Consider the following 27,724-nt stretch of genomic DNA (forward strand, 5'->3'; position numbering starts at 1 on the left):
TATCCTGGCATTACCGAGCTAAGCCACTGCCAATTTTATTTCGTCCTTATTGGTAAAATGTAGAATGAATACATTATAAATATAATAGGCGTGCGGCACAACATCTTGAAATATGCTAAACCACATGTTTTGCCCGCTTTGGGTTGGTAGCATATTCAAAATGTACTTCAAATAGTTGGACTTCTTATACAGGGATAAAGAAGTTCCAACAATAAACTAACAATCTACTTTCAAAGCACTACTAATGTACTCTTGACCATTTTTTTCATGCAAGCTGAAAGTATACAACTATGTACAAACAGACTATACCATGCTTCGAATACACTTCAAATGGACCTGCAATAGCAAGCACTTATCTAACCGCAAAGAAAAAATATACCAAATATGTACCATAAATATACTCACCTATTCTGCAAAGAAAATAAAATCAGAGCTGATTAAAAAGAAACAATTTCCTAATAACCGAACTCTGTCTCCTTTTTCTTTCCCTGTCGCGGTAGTGAAGTGGTTAGGATGCCCGACTACTCTGCCTGAACACTCGAGCTGGATCGCGACCGCTGGAGGCTGTGTTTAGCTGGAGGCGAAGCTAAGAGGGCGTCTGCATGCTGTGCGATGTCAGTGCACGTTATAGATCCCCAGGTGTTCCAAATAACCCGGAGACCTCCACTATGGCACCCCTTTCTCTCCTTCCGCTCTCACTATCACCTTCCTCTCTCTTCTTATACGGCGTTGTTCACGCGTCCGCAGTGTACGTTAAAGATCCCCAGGTGGTCGAAATTACTCCGAACCCCTCCACTACTGCTCCTATCTCATTCTTTCCACTTTCACTCCCACCTTCCCTCCTTTCGTTACGGCGCGGTTAAGGTGCCCACAGAAAACGAGTGTGACAATTACCACGCCTTTCCCTTCCTATAAATCAATCAGGGCAAGTACGGTAAATATTGGCCCCGCCGGGGCGGCACAGTGGTAAGACGCCCGACTACTGTCCGGAACTTCCGGGTTCGAACCCGACCTCAGCCAACGCCTCCTATAACTTCCAGGCCTGCGCCCAAAAATATGACGTCACATCCTGCCGGCGGTCACTTCGCCATGCTCCTCTCCGCTGCCGCGCCGTGCAGTCGGTGCCTGGAGTGCTTCGCCGCCGGTAGCAATGTGAACGCCGCTGTTGCGCTCGACCAAATCGCTCGCCATCGGCGTTTGTGCGCGTTTTCCATGTGCGTTTATCGACGGCTGCAATGCCTAATAAGTGTTGCGTGCCGGGTTGTTCCGGCAACTATAATGTTGAGAAGAAAGTTCAAGTGTTTTCTTTTCCGAAGGAGAAAGACACCTTCGAGAAGTGGTTGCGCGCTATTCCGAGGAAGAATTTCGTGCCAACTTCATATACCAAGGTAAGAATGCTTTCACTGATTCTTTAGTTTTCATTTTTCTCAAACAATTTCGTTTCACCAAGAATGTCATGCGTGTGAATGGTCCGATGAAGCGTTGGCATGTGTGCTGAGAGAAAGTATTAATTTTGTTAGCCGTAATGTCCGCTGTATGAAGTACGGCTACAACCTTCTCTGTTGCCGCTGCCTCAGTTGACTCATTTGTAAAGTTTATGTAAATATATTCCCTTCGCGTTACATTATTTATTGCGTGGTCAATATGTAAGCTCTCAGAGGTGCAGGAGTTTTTGATGCAAAATTCCTCAGTGCAGAAGGTAACCTGAAGGGGAAAAAAATTCAGAGGGCTTAAGGCTGCTTACGTGCTATTAACGCGAAAGCATCGGTATGTCATCATGAGCGTTCGACCGGAACGCTGGTTGCGCAAAAGACGCGTTCGTGCACATCGACTCCACAAAATCAGAGGGCAGTTAAAGCTACGGACGCGAAAGCATCAGTGTGTCATCGTGAGCGTTCGACCGCAACGCTGGCTTCGCACAAGACGCGTTTCCGCACACCCATTCCACAAACTCGGAGGGCAGTTAAGGCTGCGAACGCGAAAGCATCAGTGTCATCGTGAGCGTTCGACCGGAACGCTGCTTGCGCTCTGAAGACGCTTCTCCGAACGCCGATTCCACAAACGCGTTTTGTGTCCAACGAACTATGTGTCAGATACTGCGCCATTTCCTTTCCCATATCCACAATTATTATCAAGAAAGGTAAGGGCGCAGTACCTCTCACATCTCGACATATCGGTGAACATTTCAACCGACATTTTTAGGAAAGGATGGGTGCAGTAACTCTCTCGCATCACAGCATCTCGGTGGACGCCTCAATCGCGCCTTTCATGCAGCGTCCGATTATTTCCGACGGGATCCTGCGAACTACAACGCCGGCGGCTTTTCGGGCGAACGAGTTGTATACACTTTCGCGTAAAACTTTAAATATGCGGCACGTTGAAAAAAGCACGCCGTTGGAAAGTTTTAGATTTTACTACCGATGTATTGCCGTTGTTTGAGCAAATGTTGCCAGGTTTACTTTCAATAAGGAACCAGTAAATTGCTTATTTTTTACACAAAGGTCACATTTGTGGTAGTAAACTTGCCAATTTTTTATATGAGTGAAAAAGGGAACCTAAGAATGTAATGGTAGAAATTCATAAATTGCTGGTTTAATTTATTTGCTTGGGCATTTGCCATTTACGAGAGCAATTTTCTTGCACTGATACTATGTCCCTCACACGCATATTTTGCATTCCTGTAGGTCTGTGCTGTTCACTTCGACCCTTCGTGCTTGGAACGAACAACGTCGTATACTGACTGGAAGACAGGAAAAGTGATAGAGGTGTCATTGCCTGTGCCACGCCTGCGACCTGGGTCTGTGCCTAGCGTGTTCCCTGGGTGCCCTACATATCTCACGAAGAAAAAACAAAGCTCAAGAGTACCGCCAGGTATCAAGAGATGCCGACAGGAGTCCTCAGGACTTGCTCGGGCTCTTCAAGAATCTGTTGCGTCATATGAAGCGGAAGAAGAAAGGCACCATTTTTCAACACGTCAGCAGATGAAAGCGTGCCTTCAAGCTGCATCAGTTTCAGATGTGTGGACTGTAATACACAACGACAGGTGCACAATGTTTCTGAACATTGTAAATGAAAGTGAACCATATTTGAATTCATCCCTAATGGTGTTTGACAGTCTTAAATTAAGTGCCTGCTATAAGGTAGCCCCTATCAAAAAGTTGAGAGATATTGTTATTCCAGACGCAGTTAATGATGTAAGATCCCTGTTGCAAATTTTAGACAGTCTCTCTATGCTGTCTTCTGAAGATCAAACATGCCACCTGATGGATGCAATCAGCGTTCTCCTCGAAAAGCTTGAGCGCAATATCCATGCAAAAAAGAAAGAAACTGTTACGTTTTTGAAAGAACAGCTGATAACACTTGCTAAAGGGCGTGTCCAGTACAGCCCTGAACTAATGGTGCTTTCATGCATTTTGTACACCATATCAGCACATGCGTATAAGTATTTAAGAAAGATGAGTGGACTCACTGCCTCATCCAAGCACAATACGAAATGTATGCTCTTCTTATCAGCTGGCTCCACAAAAAGAGTCGTTAGGGGGCACCTTCCTACAGTATGTAGCACACAGATTTAAGCAGCTGCAGCCTCACGAGACTTGTGTCACGTTGATGTTGGATGAAATCCACATCAAACCCTTTCTAGACTATAAAGGTGGCAGCATTAGTGGTGCTGCCGCAATTTCTACCGAAGCAGCAACATCAGCACATGTATTCATGGTACAAAGTCTTTTAAGTTCATTTAAAGAGGTGGCATATATCTTTCCAGTCAAAACGTTGACTGGTGATGATCTCCATGTAATACTGAAGAAAGTTATTTTGCGTTTAGAAGAAATAGGGTTTAAGGTTGTAGCAGTTGTCTGCGATAATAATTCATTAAACCGAAAAGCAATGATGATGTTCAGTGAACCGAACAAGCTCCGTATTCTGTACCCGCACCCTGCGGATCCATCCCGACCGCTCTTTTATGTAGTTGATGCCGTGCACTTACTGAAATGCATACGAAACAACTGGATTAACCAAAAAAATGCGGGCACAAGCTTCTACTATCCACACTTTGAGCTCTCTAACAACAGTGTACACCCAGACAGCATTAGGACTGCCTCATTCAAGGATTTGCGAGAAGTGTACAAGATAGAATCTTCACAACTTTTGAAGTGTGGGTATGGATTAACATCTAAAGCCCTTAATCCAAGCAACTTGGAACGCCAGAACGTTAAACTTGCATTGCAGGTTTTTAGCCCATATGTTGCTGAAGCCCTTGTAGTACACCGCGAGTCAACGTCTATCTATCATGCAGAACAAACTTCAGACTTTCTAAAAATAATCATACGTTGGTGGAGCATTGTAAATGTGAAAACACCAAACAAAGGCATACACCATCGCAATGTCTTTGAGAAGCCTATCTCGTGCCTAACAGGTGACCCCAAATGTACATTCCTCGATGCCTTCATCACATGGCTTGATGTATGGGAGTTCTACAAACAGGACACTGGCGAGCTCACTAAAGAAACGCTGAGAGCTCTGAAACTGTCTGCACACGCTCTATTGGAGCTTTCAAAGTACTGTATTGCCGAACTAGGCCACAGATATGTTCTCCTCGGCAAAGTACAAACTGACTGCCTGGAGAGTCGCTTCGGCCAGTACCGGCAGATGGCAGGAGGAAATTACCACATATCAGTTAGGCAACTTTATGAGACAGAGGGCAGGATTCGTTTACAAAACACTCTGCCTGTAATGAGCTCAGAGGATCTGAGAGACATTCAAGACACAAGCCCTGCCAGTGGCACCAACAGCAATTTTTGTATCAACGTCACAGATTCCGACCTTGAAGCACTAAGTGAACATATGCCTGTAATAGCATATGTTGGCGGTTATTGCGCCCACGCTGCATTGAAAGTCCTTAAATGTGCAAGCTGCCGAGACACCTTAGTTGTTAGAGAGGAGGTTGATCTGGAAAACGAACCGAATTCATTAATTGCTGGCTTAGATAGGGGTGGTTTGCAATTACCATCACCATTTGTTGTAACAGTTGTCATGCACACTGAGGTTATTGTAAAGAAGCTGACTGAGTACAATTGTTCTCAATTTTTGCAGACAGGAAATCAAAGGACAATTGTCAGGCAGCTGACATTACAGTCTCTGCCCCAGCTTCAGGAAGTAACAGAATGCGTAAATGGCCACACATATGAGCTCCTTCTTACACTTGTTTCAAACTGTGCCACGAATATATTGCTGAATAATTTATGCAAGCTGAGAAACGATATTCAGCGTGTTGGGAAAGAAGAATGTGCGAAGAAAAGAAAAACACGCATCTTTGTGGACGAACAGTCATAAAGCGGTTTTAAATTCCTGGCAGACTTTCACACCCTGGTTCATGTTCATTTGAAATTGTATTGTACTACACTGTATTGACAGTGAGCGAAATTAACTGTAAATAAACATTGCTTGGGTCACCCTGTTATCCACGTTTGGTTGTTTCATAGCAAAAGGGTATCGTAGTCTTCAGCATCAATTTAGCCCTTCGAGAGCTGTGATAAACATTTTTTTTCCACCTGCAACCATCTCCTCGACCCCCGTGCCTATCTTTCCTGCCTGAAAAAGCATATGTCAATCTCTCAAAAGCTACAACAATATTAATGGTACGTGTTCAATATAATGAACCAAAATAAAGTGGTAATGGTGCTTGATATGATTCAAAATCATTTAAGATTTACAGTTCACAAATAGCGTTACATTAGCAGTGCTTAACAGACGGCACTAAATCACGTACCAGTTCCACGAAACAAAAATGTGACCATAACCAGCATCCTCCATTCATGACCGATCGCATTAATGGGCTGCTCTTGTCAACAAAATAAAACTACTCAAGAATGCGCACAGGCGCATACATGATGCATTCATATGACGCAGTAATAGGCCACATGCAAAATTACTCCACCCGCTTGCTTCGCGATGTTCGTTGCGGTAAATAGAAACCAGCTGACATCCATAAATGCATGGGACATTCTTTCGTCGTTTACGAAACTCGCACCTTCAGACATCGCGCCTGCCACAAAAACGATGGGGGCTACAAGCGCAGCGCGACGCAGCCCGCACTACGCCGGCGACGCCACGGCCACGAACGGTAGGAGTGCCATCAGCCTCCGCGTCGTGACGTAGCCTACGTCACGTCACGTGACGCGCAGGCCTGGAAGTTATAGGAGGCGTTGCCTCAGCGGCTGCGTTTCGATGGAGGCGAAACGAAGAGGCGTCCGTGTGCTGTGCGATGTCAGCGCACGTTAAAGATCCTCAGGTGGTCGAAATTACTCCGTAGCCCTCCACTATGGCTCCTATTTCTCTCTTTCCACTTTAACTCCCACCTTCCTCCCTTTCCTCACGGCGCGGTTCAGGTGTCCACAGAAAACGAGTGAGACAGTTACTGCGCCTTTCCCTTCCAGTGAACCAATTAACGGTAGGTATTGCACATATCCTTTATTGTGAATCACTAATTGTCTCCCGTTTGATACCCCTCGCTATCGAGGTTTGAAAAGTTTACCCGAGTTTAGAATACGTGCATTTTCACGCAAAATTCGATCTATAGCCTTGCTAGCCCTGGGCTTTAGGCGATAAATCATACCTATGTGTGCGCATATGTAAGCCTAATGGCAGACGACGGTTGTTGTTGTAACTAAAGAGAGAATGAAAAGAAAGTGCACGGGTCTCTACTGGTTCTGCAGCTGAGCCCCTTCTGATTGATTTGTAGGAAGGGAAAGGCACGGTAACTGTCTCACTTGTTTTCTGTGGACACCGCAACCGCGCCGTAAGGGTAGGGAGGAAGGTGGGAGTGAAAGTGGAAAGAGAGAAAGAGGTGCCGTAGTGAAGGGCTACAGAGTAATTTCGACCACCTTGGGATCTTTAACGTGCGCTGACATCGCACAGCACACGGACGCCACTTCGTTTCGCCTCCATCGAAACGCAGCCGCTGAGGTCGGGTTCGTACCCGGGCACTCCGGACAGTAGTCGGGCGTCTTACCACTGCATCACCCGGCGGTGCTCTCTCGCGAGCCACGCATGCCCTTTCTGACGCAGTGCGTTTCAACCTCATGCTCAATGTTGTTGTTGTTGTTGTTATGAACTTTATTTTCCCATCGATGTAGCAGGCCCCCTACTCCCCGCCCCCGACACGCAGGCCTATGGGACGGAGGCCGGGGTCTCCGCAACTAAAGACAGGCGAAGTGACAGTGTTTCTTCGCGGCTTCAGTCGCCAGGCGGATAGCTTGCTGCTGGTTGGAGGGGAACTCGCTCCGCAGTAGCAGTTCCCAGGCTTCTCTACTATTTATGTTTTCCTTGGCGCCAGGGGAATCAAGGCATTGCCAGATTATGTGATCCAGTGTACCCCTTTCTCCGCAGGTTTCGCATTTATCGTCCGCCTTTTCCTCCACTTGCCTGTGGAAAAGCCAGACGGGACTTGTGAAATTCACAGCTTGCATGCGCCGCCAAGCGACGGCCTCCTTGTTAGCGTTCGGTCCGGTGGTGGCAGGGACCTTCTGCTAAGTCTGTAGTGTTAAAATTTCCTTATAAGTTTGCAGCCTCTCGTCCTTCCCATCGCAATCAGGCGGCTCTACGGCTGCCCGGAAGTAGAGAGCTCGGGCTAGCTCGTGCGCCGCCTCGTTGCCGGGGGCGGACACGTGCGCGGGGGTCCAAATAATTCGAATCCTTCTTTCAAGTTTTCCTTTCTCTAAAATTTTGGCTGCCTCCTTCGAGACCCTCCCTTTTCCAAAGTTCCAGACAGCTGTTTTGCTGTCACTAATAACTATGCTGGCTTCCGTTCCAACGCAAGCGAGTGCTATTGCAACTTCTTCAGCCGTGTCTACATTTCGGCTTCTAACGGACGCGGCGGCGGCGGGTACGCCGCGGCCGTTGACGACCGCAGCCACCGCCGCCCCCGACAACTTCCCGCTAGCCGCGTCCACGTAGGCGACCTCCCCGGCTTCATTTTCCTCGCTTTCTTTGCGAGAGTCTCGGCCCTCTTTTGTCTCCTCTCCTTGTTGTACGTAGGGTGCATGTTTTTAGGTAGGGGGTGCACTATTATATATTCGCGACACTTTCGTGGAATGTCTACTTTGTGGCTTGTTCCTCTATCTGACTGCAGCCCCACCCAGCCGAGGATGGTTCTGCCCGTGGTGGTTCGGCTCAATCTTTCTAGTTGCGCCATGCGCACAGCCTCCGCTAGTTCCGTCCAATTGTTGTGCACCTCCATTTTGAGGAGATGTTCAGTCGAGGTCGATATGGGTAGTCCCAGAGCGCTCTTCGCGCATCGTTTGATGAGTGCATCTATTCTGTGCTTTTCGTCTGATCTGATGTTTAGGAATGGTGTGGCGTAACATACGCGGCTAGTGATGTAAGCCTGCATTAGTTTCAGGAGGCTCCGTTCCTTAAGGCCCCGACCCTTGAGTGCGATTCTCCTGATGATGATTCCCGTGACTTGCATGGCGTACGCGTTCAGTTTCTTTACCGTTGTATCGTTGTACCCATCTGCTTGTAGAAACAGCCCCAGGATCCTAATTTGTTCGACTTTTCGCACTGTTTGGCCGTCTACTGTTACGCTGATGTTTATCTGGCGTTTGCACCTGAGCGCCTTCGGGTTGTAGATAAACAGTTCCGATTTTTGTGAAGAGCACGAGAGGCCCCTTTCGGCCGCGTAGGACACCACGGTGTCCGCCGCCGCTTGCAAGCGCTCCTCGATGCTCGCGTCACTCCCCTGGGTGGCCCACAGGTTGACGTCGTCCGCATACATGCTGAATTTCAAGTTTTCCACTTTCCTCAGTTCTGCCGGGAGGTTTCGCATGGGAACATTAAAGAGGAACGGGGACAGCACCGAACCCTGTGGCGTACCCCTGCTTCCCAGTTTGACGGTGGAGGATTCAATGTCCTGAAACTTTATCTTTATCGTTCTACCCGACAGGAAGTCTTTTACGTAGTCGTACGTTTTCTTTCCGACCCCCAATTCTTGGAGGTCAGAAAGAATCGAACGCCTTTGTCAGGTCTAGACCTAGTAGTACCCTCACGTCCCTGGTTTCGCTTTCTATGATGTCGTGTCTCAAGCGGAGCATTACGTCCTGCGTGCACAGGCCGGGCCGGAACCCAACCATTTCGTGCGGCCACAGGTCGTTAAGCTCCATGAAACGCGTTAGTCGCGTTTGGACTAACCGCTCCATCAATTTCCCTATACAGGATGTTAGAGAGATTGGTCGTAAGTTCTCTAGTTTAGGGGGTTTGCCTGGCTTCGGTATCAAAATTACATTTGCCGTCTTCCACTGTTGTGGGAGGCGGCCTCTGTCCCATACGATTCTTATGTATTTGGTAAGCGTGCGGATGGAATTATCGTCCAAATTTCGGAGAACCTTGCTTGTGATTCCGTCTGGGCCGGGAGCCGATTTTGTTTTTAGGCCTAATATTTCGGCGCGAACCTCCGCCTCCGTGATCGGCGCGTCTAGGTCCTCGTTTAAAGGTCCTTCGTAATCCGGCAGGGGTAAGGTTTGTGTGTCGCTTACGTACATGTTAATTAGTTTCGCCATGAGTTCCCCGTCCGTGCCCTCGGAACGCGTGTCTGGCTTTCGTCAGTCTTATGCCCGATTGAGTTTTCGAATTGTCAGGATTAAGTAGGTGTCTGTGTAGGCTCCACGTATTAGCAAGGCTCATGTTCCCTTCCATCTCGTCACACCTACTACACCAGTTTTGTTCGCAAAGTTTCACTGCGTAATCTTCAATCTCTTTGTTATATCTTGCTATCCTTCGCCTAAGGTTCCTGTTCCATCTTTGCGACCGGAGAAGCCTCTCCATGCTGAATTTCGCTTCCCACATATGAAGGAGCTTGCTGTCAATTGTCACCGGCGCATCGTCCTCCCGTGGGGTCGTGGTTGCTTCTCTACTTGTTTCTTAAGCGTCTCTGCCCATTGCTCTATGTTTTGGATTTCATCTGCCGATTCGCAGTTTTCTCTGATTTGCCTAAACCTATCCCAATCGGTGATTTTGGGCTTTTTGAGGCGACGCGTTTTGACGGCCTAGCTGAGGGTGAGAGCCAGAACAAAGTGGTCGCTGCCTAAATTTTGAGCTGTGTTTTTCCAGACTGCGTCTCCCGTGTTTTTTCCTAGGGTAAGGTCCGGGGTGGTGTCTGCACGTTTATGTGGCGCGTATCGCGACAATCCCGCGCCGTGTGATGAACAGACTCGCGTCCCTTATAGGGAAGTTTGTTTGGGATGGCAGGTCAGCGCTAGTCGCCCGTTATATCCTACATCTTCCGAGGAGCACGGGAGGTCTTGGTCGGCCATGCATCCCGACAGTGGTTCGAGTACTCGCGTTAAGGGGGGTGGAGAGGCTATTAGCTGACGAGTCTTACCCTGGTCGCTCGCTCATCTTGTACTGGATGAGCACGGGGCGTCGTGTGCTTGCACCCGATCAATACCTCGGTCCACAGGCAGACAGATCTCTGCCTTTTTACCGCGATGTTGCCGAGATAAAGTCGACTCTTGATGCAGACCTGCCAGATGTTAACGTAGGCGACCTGCCAGCCGTACGCACGAGAGAATTAGCAGCCGTTCGCAGGCTTTCAGCTGATGAGCAACGAGAGACCGCTGTACCCAAATGGCGAGCGTGGGCAGCTTGTCGGCTGCCAAATGAAGTGCGAGATTTTGACTGGCTTAGGCGCTGGGGCGTCCTCCCCACGAGACAGCGCCTTGCCAGATGGGGTGTTGTACCCAATGACCAGTGTGCCCACTGCGGTGCTCCCGAGAGCCCCAGACATGTTTTCTTTTTTTTTTTCGAATGCGTAGTTGCGAGAACAATGCGGCGGCTCACATATAGGATGTTTAACGACCGCATGAACCCCGGCGTTAGGCGCCGGCGCACCCCTTTTGAACACCTTGTGTTCACTGTGGTTCTGTTTGTGCCTCGTTGAGGCGCGCCCCACTCTTGCCTGAGCAATGTACCCAGCCTTACAGAGGCTGCGCCTCGTCATCTGGAAGTATCTGTCTGGACAGTTAGAAACGGACGGCGAGACGCGGTTTCTGCGGCGCTAGCACACGCGCTTCTATGTTGTACGAGGCAGCAGACTTGAGATGGATGTCGTACTTTATTAGAACTCTCCTCGTTTATACTCTTTTCCCCTCTCTGGGAATCATGTTTTTTTTAGTTTATTATGTATATGCAATCTGTAGTGTTTTGTATAGTACTTTGATTTGTGAGTAATGTGCGTTTTTGTATATGTTTTTACTCAATAAATTCTCTTTATGGTAGGACTTACTATTACTACTACTTCAGCTGGTGCCTGCGGAACGTAAGCGAAGGGCGAATTCCACTTGTTGGTTATCACTCACAGCGTCGTTTCTGCCAGGGCATTTACGTGACTTTATGTGGCTTTTGGAGTGGGGGGCTTTGCCTACACGAGATCGGCTGCAACGATGGGGCATTGGGCGCACCGCGCACTGTGCCAACTACCCACTTCAAGAATCCAATCGTCACATGGCCCAGCAATGCGTCGTTGCTCGTGTGTTTTGGAGGGCAGTACATGCCGGTTTCAGAAGTCTAGGTATTAACCGATTTCAGACAAATGGTAGATGTCCTCGCGGTCGCGTTGCACGATTGCTGATTGTAGCTGGCGTTTTCGTGTTATGGCGCAATCGTTGTGAGGCTGTCGCATCGAGCCGGCGCCGACGTGCGCTTTTCCCTGTCCTGGCGCGTCAACGAAAGGAGATCGTAGGCTTTCTGGTTAGGAACTTTTCTACCTTGGGGAGCGAGAGTTCCTTCGTCAATGGTCTTGCCCTTTTGTTTCCGTGCCGGATGGACATGCCTGGGTGGTTTTAAACCCACCTTGGTAACTCAATATATTGTAAATTTTTATGTTCACAACGAAAACCCACATGTGCAATACATACTGTACATGCGATTGCTGTATATGTTTATATCTAATTTATTTGGGAAATTATTCTACACTGTTTTTACCTTCCTGTACATTGCCATTCAATATTGCATATATCATCATCACTAACTGACAAACTTTATCCTGTACGTAAATACTGATTTGTGATGTATTTGTTCCTTAGGATGTATCTTATGTGCACATTCCTTTGTTGTTAATCATGTGTATTTCCTGTTTTGGTCATTTGTCGCCCCTCATGTGAATGTCTAATGTGAACGTCTAAAGTCTAATAGAACTTTTTCAGGGCTAGCCAGCCACCGAATGTTTCTGTTGTAGGCCGTCATTGCACCCGCCACCGCTTAGGTGGTGGACGGCGGCTGTTGCAGTGCGCCTATTTTTCTCCCTGTTCTTTTTCTTTATTCTCTATTTACTCTTTTTTACGCACGAGGCAGCTGAGGTGGCTCAGCTACAGAGCCTGTAGCAGGCCCGTGCATTTTCTTTTCCTTCTTCCTACACCCACAACAGCAGGGATCCATGGCTCTATCTAGATTCGCTTCTTTTACGCGGTTTCTGCTCCGCTGTCATACGCACTTCTATGTTGTACAGGGGACCAGACTTGAGATGCCTGTGGTACTTTATTAGAAGCCATGCCCTTTTCTATTGTTTCCCCTCTCTGAAGAATTAGGTTTCTGGAGTTTATTATGTATTATTACCCTATAGTAGTAGTAGTAATAACTTTATTACTAAACAGAGGAGTTTGTGGCATGCATGCCACTGAGCCCCCGCACGGCCCCACTACACTCAAACGTTCATATTCCTATGGTTCATGACGTCGGCAGCCCAGTCTGTGGCGATCTTCTGCCGAACCGGGTCCTCAGAGTGCAGCAGGGTCTCCCAATCCTCCCAGGTAGTAAGGTGCTCTAGATCCCGCGGGGGAGGATCCGCCGGGCATTTGGGTGAGGGTGACGGTGGGGTTGTTGCAAAGGGTGCAGGGGGGATCGGTGAGGGTGTGGTGGTACCGAGACGAACTATAAGGGGACGGGAGGGTGCGCGTCTGGAGTCGTCGCCAGAGCATCTGGTGGTAGTTATCTAGAGATGGGTGAGGTGGGGGATAGAGAAGTCGCTCGGCTCACTGAAGGAGTGCATGCGATCACGCGTGAATCCCGGGTCGGAGGCCGCCGCCGCCCGGTTTAAAGAACCTCGGGCTAACGCATTGGCGGCCTCGTTAACGGCATTCCCGGAGTGCGCAGGCACCCATATCAGCTCCGCATAGCGGGGCGGGTTGGCGGCGGGCGAGTTCAGTATGCTGAACGCAGAAACGTGAACTCTACCACGCGCAAAATGTAGTATCGCAGTTTTAGAGGCAGACATTATGTAGCGTTCTTCCATGTGTGCAAGCGCGTAGGCGATGACTGCTTCCTCGTATGCCCCCGAGGAGGTGACCGTGGGGAGAGAGAAAGTAGCAAGATGCTGCAGGAAGGAATTGTACCGCTCCCTCATTCGTGCATGAGGCGTCCACCCATACGGCGTTCGTTTCGGAGCCATAGTATTTGTGGAGCGCCTTAGCTCGGGCTCGGCGGCGTTGCTCGTTATAGTGGGGGTGCATGTTGCGATGGAGAGGCTTGATGAGAAGGTCTCGGTAGAGGGGGCGAGCTATAGGAAAGAGGGTAGGGTCATTCGCTGGGACGCGAATGCCTAAAGTTTCCAGGATATGGCGACCGGTGGAGGTCTTGGTGAGACGCAAGTATTCGGCTTGGCGATAAGCCTCCACAAGCTCCCCAATTGTGTTGTGGAGACCAAGCTGTAGAAGGTGTTCTGTGGAAGTGTTGATTGGGAGATGTAGGGCCGTCTTGAACGCCGTGTGCAACATGACGTCCAAGGCGTCGGTTTCCTGCCTGTTGAGTCGGAGATAGGGAACTGTGTATAAGAAATGGCTGAGGACGAAGGCATGAATTAGATGACATAGGTCGTTCTCCTTCATGCCTCTGTGATGGCCCGAAACTCGGCGGATGAAGTGCGATATCGCGCCTGTCACCTGCTTTAGTTTCTTGAGAGTTAAGGTGTTATTGCCATTGTTCTGGATGTGAAGTCTCAGAACCCGGAGTGTATTCACCTCTGGGATGAGACGACCATTGAGTTCAATGACAATGGGTATGGTGGGGCATCCGCGAGTCGTGGGGCGAAGTATAAGTAGCTCGGACTTCTCTGGGGAGCATGAGAGTCCGATTCTCTGGACGTGTTCTTGTATGAGTGATGTGGCGCTTTGTAAGGTATCCTCTATGTCCCCATCGCTACCGTGTGTGGTCCACAGTGTGTGGTCCACATGTCGTCCGCATAAAGGGTGTGTCTGAGATGAGGTATTGTGGACAGTTTGTGGGCGAGGGGAATGAGGGTGGCGTTGAATAATAAAGGAGAGAGGACGGACCCCTGTGGAGTACCGACGCTCCTGAGGGTGTAGGGTGGGGAGGAGAGGGGCCCAAAATGAACCTCCGCCATGCGGTTCGTTAAAAAAGCCGGAATGTAAGCGCACATCCGTACACATGTTCAGGGGAGAAAAGACAGTCATGATCGCCTGATGTTCGACGCGATCAAAGGCTTTGGACAGATCCAAAGACAGGACTGCCTTTCTGTGGTCCGGAATAGCCGGGTCGAAGATGTCGTGAGTGAGCTGCAGCATGGCGTCCTGAGCGGAGAGATGGGGGCGGAAGCCCACCATGCTGTGTTGGTAAAGGTCGTTGTCCGCCATGTGAAGTGTCAATCTCGCAAGTGCCACGTGCTCGAAAAGTTTCCCGAGACACGAGGTGAGCAAGATTGGGCGCAGGTTTTCTAGTTTAAGGGGCTTGTTAGGTTTTGGCATAAATATTATTTTGGCGCATCGCCAGGACTGGGGAAGGGTGCCCTCCGTCCAGCATTTGTTGAAGTAGTCTGTAATCTGTGCGATTGATTTGTCATCCAGGTTGCGGAGTATAGCATTGGACATTTTGTCAAGTCCCGGTGCTGAATTCGTGCGGAGAGTCAGGAGGGCCGCTCTTACCTCCGCTTCCGAAATATCAGCATCTAGTTCCGGGTTAGGTTTTCCTGAGTAGTGGTGCATGGGGTCGAATATGCAGGGTGAGGTGTATGTCCGCTGAAGTGTGTCAAGGAGAGCATCCGGGTCGCTGTTATGTGTGTGTACGAGGCGTGTAACATGGTGTGGTGTAGCGGATTTGGACTGTGTGGGATCTATGAGATGTCTCAGAAGTTGCCAAGCTCGCTTGGTGGACAGTTTACCGGCGAGTCCGTCGCAAACTTGCCCCCAATTAGAGCGACAGACCTCCTCTGCATGCTGTTGTATCTGCATCTGCAGTGTGGCCAGTCGCTTTGTAAGCATTCTGTTTAACTTGTTGCATTTACAACGCTCGAGTAGGCTGTGGTACGCCTCCCAGAGGTGGGCGAGGTGGAAATCTAGGGTGGGGGTGGCCTGCGTGGTTGTAATTCGCCGGGTATTGTGTTGGACATCGGTCATAAGTAGTTCTACCCATTCTTCGATGTCCGTGATAGGTGTGTTTGAGTCGTCCTTCCGCAATGCACGGATGGCTTCCCAGTTCACCAATTTTTGGGCGATGTGTGTGTAGCGGGATTGTTTAAAAGGGAGCGATATGTTAATGATGTAGTGATCGCTTCCCAGTGTGTGTTGTGGTCTTGTCCAGGTGACGCCACCGAGGAAGCGACTGAGCGTCAAGTCCGGACTGGTGTCCATGCTGACGCTGGTGCCGATCCGCGTGGGTGTGTGGAAATTGTTGTGTGTAGTGAGGCGCAGCTCTTAGAGTAGGGACCAGAGGCGTCTACCACGGCCCGTAGTATAGCTGTAGCCCCAGTCGGTGTGCTGGCAGTTGAAGTCTCCTCCGATGAAGAGAGGGTGTCTGCCAGCGAGTCGGTGGAGGTCCCGCAAGAGCATCTCCGGGAAAGACATTGGATGGGAAAGGGGGTGGTATATATTCGCAATGAAGATGGAGGGTACTGTGTGTGCGTAATGAATTATTTCCGTGATTACGCAGGGCGTGTCTGACGTACTGGTGTGCGTTTGGTGGGTGATTGAACGGTGAACAAGCGTGGACACCCTGGGTTTGTCCGTGGCATCTGAGGGGTAGGGCATAAAACTAGACAGTGATGCCCTAGTGGCCGTAACCTGGAGAAGGATGATTTGGGGTGGCGGGGTGAGGGTAGGAACGGGTAATTGGAAAGGCGCACGCTTGCAACGGAAGCCGCGGCAATTCCACTGGAGAATAGGTAAATTAAGTTGCTGCCCCGCCATAGTGGAGCGATTGGCAGTCAAGTACGCTAGGCGTTGAAGGGGGTGGTGGTTGCGACGAATGAATAGGAGGTAGTTTGAGATTGATGTGCTTCAGGATAACTGTTTGCGTGTGCTGTAAAGTTTGAATGCGGGTGTCTAGGTTGGTCATTCTCATGTCGAGCGTATGAAACAGGCGTGAGAACATCGAGTCAATTTTGTTCTCGAGTTGGGTGAAGAGGGAGTCGATTTTGGAATCTATCCGTGCTTCTAAAGCCTTTAGCTTTGCTTCAAATTTTGCCTCAACTTTCTCAAGGCCATCATGTCTGACTGGTCGGTGTTCTGATGTACGTTTCTTTTTGGTGGGCGGTTGCGTGGCTGGGGATGTTGGAGAGAAGGCGGGAGGTACGGCTTGGGAAAGGAGGGTGGATGAGGAGAGTTGGTGTGGGGTCTGTATGAGGGAGGACAGGCGGATTACTTCTTCCCGCAGGGCCCTGAGTTCTTTGTCGCGTGAATCTTCCTGGGGGGCTGGGGTGGCGGGGTTTGTTTGGAGATGACTCCAGTTGCTCGGTCGTCCCATGACATATTCTGTAGGTCCTTTGTGTGTTCTCCTTTGCAAAGCAACGTGGAGCGAGTGGCGTTGAGTTCTGCCTTCCGAGTAGCGTCTCCGGGCGTCTTGTCTTTAGGAAAGTGGTGCTGAGGTGCAGGGTTGGTTGTAGGTCTTCGCCCTTTAGCCTTGCATCTCCCCGTGCCCGTCATGTGTGCTTCTCCGCATAATATACAATCAGGAGTGCAGGAAGGGATAGTCTACTTGGGATGCGGTTTGCCGCACCTCGGGCAGTTATTCGTACGCGGCTGCGTGCACACATCTGTCCTGTAGCCTGGTTGTCTGCAGTTAATACAAGCGTCCATGTGGCCTCTGTAAGCGGTGCACCGGTGGAGTCTCCCGCCATAAAGAACTGTGCGAGGAACCGGTCCTTCTCTAAAGGTAATTAATATTGATCGAGTGCCACCCATGCGTTGAAAGTCCATGATTGGAGCACGTGGATTGTTGTTCACGAGATTTTCCAGTAGCTCCCTGGGGGTTTCATTCCAATAGGCATTCGAGATCACCCCTCTCACCGCACCGTCCGGGGGAGCGATGTAGACTGCTACGGCATAGTCGGTGCCTTGGTAATAGATTTTGGTGAGTTGCACCAACATAAGTGCATCGGCTTGGTGTAGCGGGCTTATTGTGCACGTGTTATTAGTGGGATGAATCCGTAGCTGGGTGCGGGTGGGCTCCTGGAGGGAAGCGGTGGCGTTAAGATTGAGACGCGGAGCTGTCGTGGCGGTACCGAGGCGAGGTTAAGTCCTCCACGGAACCGGAAAATCACCTTGTAGTCTTCAGTCGGTAGTGGCGGCTGCTGTCGTGACCTTTATACTACAGCGCGTGCGGCGCGCAGCTGCTCAGATGCCTGGGCCTTGATAGTATTTTGGGTGGTAGGTGCTGCAGCTCCAGCATCTGTGGTAGGCTTGTCTGCCTCATCGGTCTGCATGGCGGAGATCTGGTGATTCTGCTGTAGTGGACGCTCCTGGGTGCGTGCGGGAACGCTACGGATGTGCGTCCAGTCCCACGGATTGAAGTCCCGAGAGTCGATAGCTTCGCTTGGCAATTGCACCTTCATGGTGACTTTGGTCTTGGAGGTCGCATTCGGAGTAGGTGTAGCTCCCAGCGGAGTGAAGCCTAGCTCGAGCGACGCGGCGGCTCAAGGCGAAATGGGCCGTGGGGGCCTGAAAAATGGGCAGATCGGGCCAAACATTGGTCTGCGCGTGGCGCTCACCTTCACGGGGCTCTTGTAGGTGAAATAGAGGCCACTGGTTCGGGCGACTGGCGAATTTCGCCGTCTTCGCACGGAGCCGACGTGAAGCGCGTCCGCACTCCACGCGAGGCGGAACCGGAAGTATTACCCTATAGTGATTTGTATAGTGTCTTGGTGTGTGACTCCTGTGCGTTTTTGTATTTATGTATGTATGTATGTATGTATGTATGTATGTATGTATGTATGTATGTATGTATGTATGTATGTATGTATGTATGTATGTATGTATGTATGTATGTATGTATGTATGTATGTAAGTATGTCTGGTCTGTGGAGTTTAACGTCCCAAAGCAACTCAGGCTATAAGAGACGCCGTAGTGGAGGACTCCGGAAACTTGACCGCCTGGGGTTCTTTAACGTGCACTGACATCGCATAGCACACAGGCGCCGTGCTTTTCGCCGCCATCGAAAAGCGGCCGCTGAGGCCGGGATTCGATCCCGCATCCTTGGGAGCAGTAGTCGAGTGCCGTAACCACTGCGCCACCCCGGCGGGGTGTATGTATGTATGTATGTATGTATGTATGTATGTATGTATGTATGTATGTATGTATGTATGTATGTATGTATGTATGTATGTATGTATGTATGTATGTATGTATGTATGTATGTATGTATGTATGTATGTATGTATGTATGTATGTATGTATGTATGTATGTATGTATGTATGTATGTATGTATGTATGTATGTATGTATGTATGTATGTATGTATGTATGTATGTATGTATGTATGTATGTATGTATGTATGTATGTATGTATGTATGTATGTATGTATGTATGTACAAAATAAATTCTTTTTGAAGGATAAACCGGCCTTCATCCCGACCGTCGTAGGCTACGTTTCGATAGAGGCGACACGGAGAGGTGTCCATGTGCTTTTAAATGTCAGTGCACGTGAAATATCCCCAGACGGTCGAAATTACTCCGTAGCCCCCTCCCCTACAGCACTACGTCTAATTTAACTTCCCACCTTACTCATTCTCATTTTGGCGATGGACTAAATATTGTCGGAAATGCATTTCCGCTGTAAGAGTGAGCAACCAATTTGAACCAAAGGTGTTATGCCATTTTGTAACGCTGCAAAGGTTAACTTTTCCTTTTTGTCACAGTTATGCCTCATGACACTTGCAGAACATTTTATTGACCGCCAAGCCATCGACGACACTGTGGCGTTCGCACGAAGGTGTCCAAGAGCAAATGTGTCATGTGCAGCGACTTTCCTGCGACGCATTTGTTATTATTACTTTCTGAAAACTTGGGGGCTATGTTTATTGAGATTTTATTGCTATCAGGTCATGCAATAGAGAGCTTGTTTAACAACTGCACGATTTTAACTCCTGAAGCGTTTTAAATAGACTCAGCTAAATTATAGGCTCGAAATGATGTAACTACGCACGTAATTGTGACAACGTGCCTTTATACAGTCTTGCGTTTCTCAGCATGGCTTTCGCAAGCTAGTCTAGGGCACCATGGCTATATCAGCATTTTGAACCGTTTCTTGTCCTGAAGACTGTGAACAGCGGAGCAGCTCCCGGAACGGACGGCCTACCCGTCGAATTTACCGAGCCTGCTGGTCAGAAGTCAGTGACGCTTTAGTAGCCCTACTAAATGCAGTGCTGGAATGCAAAGGGATACATAGATCCTTTTCAAGAGGGTGTGTAACCCTCCTTCCTAAACCCGGCGCAGATCCTGCAAAACCAGCATCATGGATACCAATAACTCTTTTGAATGCAGATTACAAAATATTTGCAGCCCTACTCGTCCAGCGTCTTAAAGGACTATTAAGTAAAATAGTTAGTCCTCTCCAGACCTGTTCACTTCCTGGGAGGAGCATATTTTCCTGTCTCAACCTCACTCGAGACATCATACAATACACGAAAGCGCGGGCAGCACCAGGTCTTCTGGTTGCTTTAGATCAAGCGAAAGTTTTGACCGCCTCGAACATCAATACCTTTTCGAAGTTTTGCGTTGTTATAATTTTCCCAAAGAGTTTATCCAAGTTCTTGAACTGATGTATTCAAATATGACTGGGGAATTGTTGTTGAACGGGATTGTAACACCAACATTTAATGTCACAAGAGGGGTCCGGCAAGGATGCCCTCTTTCTCCTGTACTGTTCGTGTTGGCAATTGACCCATTGTTAAGGCGTTGGCACAACAATACAACAATAAGGGGCCTCCCAATGCCAGGTTCCAGCCGCGTTAAAGTCTCTGCTTACGCGGATGATGTTACCCTTTTCCTAGAAGATGTGGACAGCCTTGCAGGTGTCTTTACAACTTACAATGTTTACTCCACTTTGTCGGGTGCCAGAGTGAATATCGATAAGTGCGAAGCACTAAATTTGGGAAATAACGACATCGCTTTACCAGGTGGAATCAGACAAGTGGATCACAAGCGTATATTGGGTGCTGTTTTTTGCACAAGTGGTGTTTCCCCGCACATGTGGAAAGATATTGTGAGCGGGATACGACGACAGACTGAAGATGTGTCGGCAGGATCCTTGTCTTTGGAGGTGAGAGCTTATCTAATTAAGAACGTAATGTGTAGCAAGCTTTGGTTTGCAGCACGAGTGGCCCTACCACCGTCATGAACGGTACGCACAGTGAACACTCTTATCTTCTCTTGGCTCTGCCTTATGAAATCGCAGTACGAAACGCAAACATCCCTCCGTCTTCCTAAGGGAAAGGGAGGCTGGAGCCTACCTTTCGTCGTCACGTTCAGCAGAATTCTTTGTACAAAGTGCACTTGTAATCTTCTAGAAGACGAATCTTACCAAGGAAGGGTATTATTATTGTACTGATTAGGTCATTACAAGCGCACTCTAGTGCTCGAGGTCTAGGTAACTTAGCGCCAACAGCTGTTGTGCCTGCGCCCCAGTATGCTGCAGCAGCACGTATGTATACACACCTTGAAGCGCTTCCAAATGTGTTGTGGCGCTCAGCACCAGTATCCAGGCTGTGTGAAACCAAGTGTATGTCAGCCCCGCCTTTGAACTCTTTGCCAAGTCCGACACACAATTGGAAACCTGTTTCTTCGCGTGACTTGCCATCGACTGTCAGAGATGTCTACTGGCAGTACTCATGAGGCATCTTGCCAACCAGGGACAGGCTGAATAGATGGGGCATGGTGCCAAATAATAAATGTATAAATTTTGCTCAAGTAGAGACCAATAATCATCTTATAAAAGAATGCGTAATCGCGTCTACTATGTGGAAGTTTGTTGGGAAGGTTTTCGGTGTGTTTCCTACACATGCCCCGAGACAGCGGAATAAATTTGAATACTTGGTGTACTATACAGTGATGTATGTACTGTGGCACTTCCGTAATGTGTCCGAGAGGTCGAGAAGACGGAACAGAGCAATGTTTCCTAGGTTGCGCAAATTGCGTATAATTATACATGCTCATTTGGAGGAACGACTGTTTGTTTCGGGGGAACAAGAGTTCCTCCGTCAATGGTCAACACGATATTTTCTTGTTTCTAAAAACAGAGTGTCTTTAATTTTTTGATGGTCTGTGATGTAACATAGCGGCCAGCTCGGACCTACACTAGCAGCTGTGTAACCTATATGGTTAGGTCCCTATTGTTGTCCGTTGTAACTTTTGGGTATAAAGTGATCATATGCTCTTTTGATTGTCATTTGTTAACAACATTCATGCTTACAGTTAATTTTTTGGAGGGTGTCGTCCTCTTGTTGTCATCCAGTATCCTGTCATGTTTTCACATGATTGTATTGATCCCGTGCCATGGTGTTCACAGGTCTGTTTTGTACTGCTGTACTTGACATGTCACCTTCGGGTGTAATAAAACATTTTCTTTCGCCTTTTCGTTGTCCGTTCATGTGCCCCGGCGTCGCGGCTGCTGTCATGGTGTCCAGGGCCATAGCAACGGATCAACCACCGCCGGTCACTCGGCCTTCCAAGGCCCAGTGCTTCCAATGCACCGTGCCGGAGCCTGCTCCGGCGGACGACCTTATCGTCGCCATCGAGACAGTCGTCGGTGTCGGGAGGCTTCAATATTTGCAGCACCTCGGCGGGACCAAATTCTTTGCAACAGTCAGTTCTATGGCTCAAGCCACGAAGATGGTTGTAGTGGGCAATCTGCTCGTCGCAGGAAAGGAAGTACCGTTGGTGCAAATGGATACACCAGTGGTTTTTGTTACCGTTTTCCGGTTGCTCCCGTGCGTAGGGGACGACGTCCTCGCCGCTGCGCTCAGTCCTTACGGAAAAGGTGGAGCCGTCACAGAGCCGGTCTACAAGGGAAAGAGGCACGTCCGGAATGGATGCCGGCTTGTGAAGTTGGACATGCTGCGTGCGCCGCCCAACTTCCTCTCCGTCGCGGGCCACCGCGTAATGCTCGAGTACCGGGGCATGAAGCGGGTCTGCTCCCGGTGCGGAGAGGGGGGCCACGTCGGTGCTGAGTGTAGGGTGGTCAAGTGCGGACGCTGCTCCGCCTTCGACTGCGACACCGACGCTTTCAGAGCTGCGTGCAAACGCTGCGGAGCCCAGCATGCGACGTCTGACTGCGTGTTGCCCAGGTCATATGTTGCCGTGACAGCCGCGTCCGGGAAACCTGCAGGCTTCACATTTCGGGAGTCTCGGGGCGAGCCAGAGCCTCCCACCCAGGTTTACGTGGCCTCCTCCATCGAGGCAAAGGACGCCCTCCGTGTGTCCCCCGAGCCCCATGAAAGCGGAAACGAGGACACGGCGTCTACTGCCACCATGGCGGCTGGCGGGAACGAGGCCTCGGGCCTGTCTTCCGGAGACGAGGTGTCCAGCGCAGTGCCCTCTTCTGGCGACGACAGGGAGTCACCTGCCACTTCCCCCGCCCACTCTAAGGAATCAGAAGAGGAAGCCGCTGCGTACCAGTCGCAGCACATGCAAGGAGAAGCTGGGGCAGCCACAGCTTCACACGTGAGGCAACACTCTTCTGCGGAGGCGGCGTCCCTTACTAACAGCGCTGTTGCAGAGCTGACGAAGACTGGACGCCCAGGAGCCGCGCGTACCACACGTGCAGGTCTGGGTCGTGCGGGAAAGGCGCGATTCACAGAAGACTCCAAGCGTCAACTATCGGCATCTGATGGCAGCATGTCGCCATCCGCGGCAACCACTGCCCCCATGAAACGAATGAGAAAGGAAGATGACGGCACATTAATGGATGTCTCAGATGATGACACGTAGCCACCATAGCTCTAACATCAAGCGTCGCCGGCCCCTGTGGTCACTCTCTTCCTCTTTCCCCACGGCTAGCGGCAGCGCGACAGCTACCTGGGCAGCTCCCGCCGGTCGCCGCTGACCTCTGCAGGAATTTCAGCGTTTTAGCCTCGTCACCGTATGCACTGAACGATTGACTGCACGGGCACTGCTGTGCGTGTGTTTCTGTGCGGGACTGCGTTTCTGCAGTCGCCTGATGTACCCAGCGCTGCAGAGACTGCGTCTTCTATTGTCGAAGTATCTCTCTGGTCAACTGGACAAAGATGGAGAGGCGCGGTTTCTGCAGCGTCGGCACACGTGTTTCTTCGTCGTTCGCGACGGCAGGCTTGTTATGCCAGGTTTGCCGTACTAACCCCTCCCCCCTTTGTTACGTAGCTCGAATCATGAAGTGTATTGCCATATAAGATTTAATCATCTTCATTTTCTCATTGTAAGTCCTTTTGAGCTTGTGCTCTGTGGGTATTGATGAACACGGAATGACTATTAATATGTAATTGTTGCTAGTTAGGGAGATTATCGCACCTTCCGTTATCCTCCCATGTTTGTACTACAGTGCGTGTGTGTGTGTATATACATGTACCTATGTGTGTAGAAGACAATACATTTACTCTACAGTCCGAAAGCCTACGATGCGGCGTTTATGAATAAGTTAGTAAAAACGTATGTTGCAGACAACCAGCATTCCCCACTCCCGAGCTACGGTATCACGCCCAATGAGGCGCTTGACGCCCTCATCACAGAAGCAGAGGCATAGCAGAGGTAAAGGCGGAAATTGTAAGACTAAAAACTGAATCAGCCCCGGGCCCCGATGAGATCACCAATAAAATGCTAAGGAATCTGGACGATGACTCTATTAGTCTACTAACGGAATTCATTGGAAACGTTTGGGAAACGAGCCAGTGGCCAGATCAGTGGAAAACGGCAAACATAATACTAATACCCAAACCGGGAAAATAAAATAAATTGGTTCACAGGAAGGGAAAGGCGCAGTAACTGTCACACTTGTTCTGTGGACACCCGAACCGCGCTGAAGGGAAGGGAGGAAGGTGGGAATGAAAGTGGAAAGAGAGAAAGAGGAGCCGTAGTGGAGGGCTACGGAGTAATTTCGACCACCTGGGGATCTTTAACGTGCGCTGACATCGCACAGCACACGGACGCCACTTCGTTTCGCCTCCATCGAAACGCAGCCGCCGAGGCCGGGATTCGATCCCGGGAACTCCGGCACAGTAGTCGGGCGTCTTACCACTGCACCACCCCCGCAATTGGAAAATTTCAGACCGATTTCCCTAACCTCATGCGTAGGGAAGTTGCTGGAGCCCGTAATACAGGCGAGATTAATGTGCTTCATGGAGCAAAAAAACCTGTGGCCGCACGAAATGGTCCGACCACACTTGTGCACGCAGGACGTAATGCTCCGACTAAAGCATGATATCATAGACTCGTGATCGAGAGGCACCAAAGTGATCCGGGGCCTAGACCTCACCAAGGCCTTCGACAATGTCAGGCACGAGGCTATCCTCGAAGGGCTCGAAGTGCTCAGAGCAGGGGAGAGAACGTACAACTACATAAAAGACTTCTTATCGGGCAGTAAAGCCTGCATGATATTTCAAAATTTAGAATCTCCTACGATAGAGTTAGGAAGCAAAGGCACACCGCAGGGCTCAGTGCTATCGCCTTTCCTATTCAACGTGGCAATGAGAGGCCTCCCGGGTAAGCTTAACCAAATCAAGGGGCTAAATGTTAGCACGTATGCGGACGATATTAACCTCTGGATTAACCAGGGGAGCGATGCGAGTACGGAGGAACGCCTGCAAGCAGCGACCGACATCATTGTCGATTACGCGGCTAAAAGGGGACTTTCGTGCTCCCACATAAATCTGAGTTGTTCGTTTATAACCCAGAGTACCTCCGCTGCAAGAATATATCGGGGAGCTCCATATTCAGGTGGAGGGCAAAGCGGTGCCAAAAGTAGGTCAGATCAGGATTTTGGGGATGGTCATTCAATTCCACCGCCATAACGGTGAGGTCCTGAAAAAATTAGAAAGTTACGCGATGCAAACCCTCGTGCTCTTGAGGAGGGTCGCCACTAAAGGAAGAGGCCTCAAGGAGAGAAATTTACTAAAGCTAATCTAGGCATATGTAATAAGTAATAAGCAGAATCGGTTACGCCGCGCCCTACCTGGACATCAAGGCCGGCGAAAAAGAGAAGTTAGACTGCCTGATTCGAAGATGCGTTAAGAAGGCGCTAGGACTGCCCATGGGTACCTCGAGCAAACGACTGCTCGAACTTGGGTGCATAACACGTGGGCAGAATTGGCGGAGGCAGTGCGATTCTCCCAATTAGGCTAAGCACGACCGAGACGGGTAGGATAATCTTTGCAAAAGTAGGCCTCAACCCAGACAGGGGAGTTCAAAAAAGAGTGACAAACTGATTCTGGTGGATATACGGAATGATATATTCCGGACTTCCCACAACCGGACTTCCCACAACCTGAAGAAGATTGGAAAGCGCGCAGGCGTTGATGTTGTGTTTTCGGCCCCACTCAAACTATCAGTTCTATGCAAGAAAATTAACCCGTGCTATAGCAAAAAGAAAAAAATCGTGCATGATTAGACACCAGAATCAGTTTGTCACTTGCGACGAAGGTGTTGTATATCGCGTTCCGTTGTCCTGCGGACGCGAATACATTGGACAAACCGGCAGGTGTATAAATACCAGATTGAAAGAACACAACAAGAATGTAAATGATGGTGACCAGGGCCATCTGAGCACGCACTGTCGTAATTGTGGCGATGAGTCTACACGTCGCCGCAGAAAACCTTGCGTGCCCGAGTTCCAAAAAAGCACAATCGTTGCTCGACACAATGATCAGTGTGTCAGGGAGATAATTGAGGCGGTGAACATTGCTCGTACAGAGGAAAGGTGTGTAAGCATGCCATCAGTCGCACTAACCAAGAAAGAGCTGAAGTTTCTGAATCGATGGTGATTAGGGCCTTGTCCTATCGCCTTTGCCTTTCATGCTGATTGCTTTTCCTGCTCTTTCCTGCTGAAGCTTCAAATGTGTATAAATGCGTGGCATATCAGAATAATAAACAGTTGGAAGTCAGCGCTCTTTTCACTCTGTCTGTCGTCGTCCCTTCTTGTGGTTCGCACTGCAATACAAGTTAGATATGAACCAACTAGCCCGCCAAGCAACCGTTCTGGAACTAATCTTGCGTTGCTCAGCAAAGACTGTGCCTTATGTAGGAGAGAAAAGTCCCCAGCAGATTTTAATAGCATAGCACTTTCTTGAAAGGGTAAGGATAAACTGATGAGAGAAATTTTGGATGTCTGGGCAATATTTGTGGCTGGTGAGGATTATGTAGTATTGAATAAAGAGAAAGACTTTTAGATCACTGGAAGGACAGTGATAGATGATGCGATGTGTACGTACAAGAAGTTGAGAAAGAAGGCGTGTGGGTATAATTCATTAGCTGTCAATGCAGCATCGCCCTGGTCTGTCCGTCTGTCTGTCTGTCTGTCTGTCTGTCTGTCTGTCTGTCTGTCTGTCTGTCTGTCTGTCTGTCTGTCTGTCTGTCTGTCTGTCTGTCTGTCTGTCTGTCTGTCTGTCTGTCTGTCTGTGCGTCCGTCCGTCCGTCCGTCCGTCCGTCCGTCCGTCCGTCCGTCCGTCCGTCCGTCCGTCCGTCTGTCTGTCTGTCTGTCTGTCTGTCTGTCTGTCCGTCCGTCCGTCCGTCCGTCCGTCCGTCCGTCCGTCCGTCCGTCCGTCCGTCCGTCTGTCTGTCTGTCTGTCTGTCTGTCTGTCTGAACGTGTATATGTGTGTGTGTGTGTGTTTGTGTGTCTATTCTATGTTTTTTTCATCTATTCAGCTGCGTGCTTCCTCATCATTAAGGTTCAATGTCGAGCAATTCTGGAAGTGTACTTCACACAAATTAACTTCCCATTTACAAAAGTACATTTTGAATGCAAGTGCAATATGGTAAAAACAGGTATATTTTTCACGTATTCAAAGTATGATCGAAGCGTACTTTCAGGTCATGAATTTTCTATACATTTCAAAAATACACATTGCATATCAAGCTAGACATGAAATGCAGTTTAAAACTAATATTTCTATATTTATAAAAGCATATATTGAATGCATTCCCCACATGCAGTACATTTTTTTCTGCGTATTACGAGTATAGCTGGAACAGGGGCGCACCAACTAGTCCCACAAGCTGTTATTCGGAGTGTGCTCGAAGCGTACTTTTAGGCCTAGCACTTTCTACATATTTTAAAAAAGTATTTTAAATATCGAGCAATACTTAAAACTTTATTCAGACGAAATAATGTTATATTTACTTTAGTACATCTCGAATACATTAACAACATGTAAAAGCAAAGCTGTATTTCTCACTTTTCAAAGTATGCTCGAAGTGTAATTTCAAATGATATTTTTGACATAGTTTAAATATGCATTTGGAATATTGACTAAGAAAATTAT

General features: G+C 49.1%; 1 protein-coding gene across 1 annotated transcript; it reads left to right on the forward strand.

Annotated features, from left to right (window-relative positions):
- Positions 1 to 1,105: 1,105 nt before the first annotated feature.
- LOC146181285 (uncharacterized) lies at positions 1,106 to 18,008 on the forward strand. The gene is made up of 4 exons (XM_084575752.1): positions 1,106 to 1,388; positions 2,685 to 3,554; positions 15,586 to 15,661; positions 17,869 to 18,008. Exons 1-4 carry the CDS (start codon positions 1,236 to 1,238, stop codon positions 18,006 to 18,008), a joined length of 1,239 nt encoding a protein of 412 aa, XP_084431878.1. The 5' UTR covers positions 1,106 to 1,235.
- Positions 18,009 to 27,724: the final 9,716 nt, after the last annotated feature.

Source organism: Amblyomma maculatum, chromosome 8 (genome assembly GCF_055883805.1).
Source record: "Amblyomma maculatum isolate TAMU_Amacu chromosome 8, ASM5588380v1, whole genome shotgun sequence".
Taxonomy (NCBI): domain Eukaryota; kingdom Metazoa; phylum Arthropoda; class Arachnida; order Ixodida; family Ixodidae; genus Amblyomma; species Amblyomma maculatum.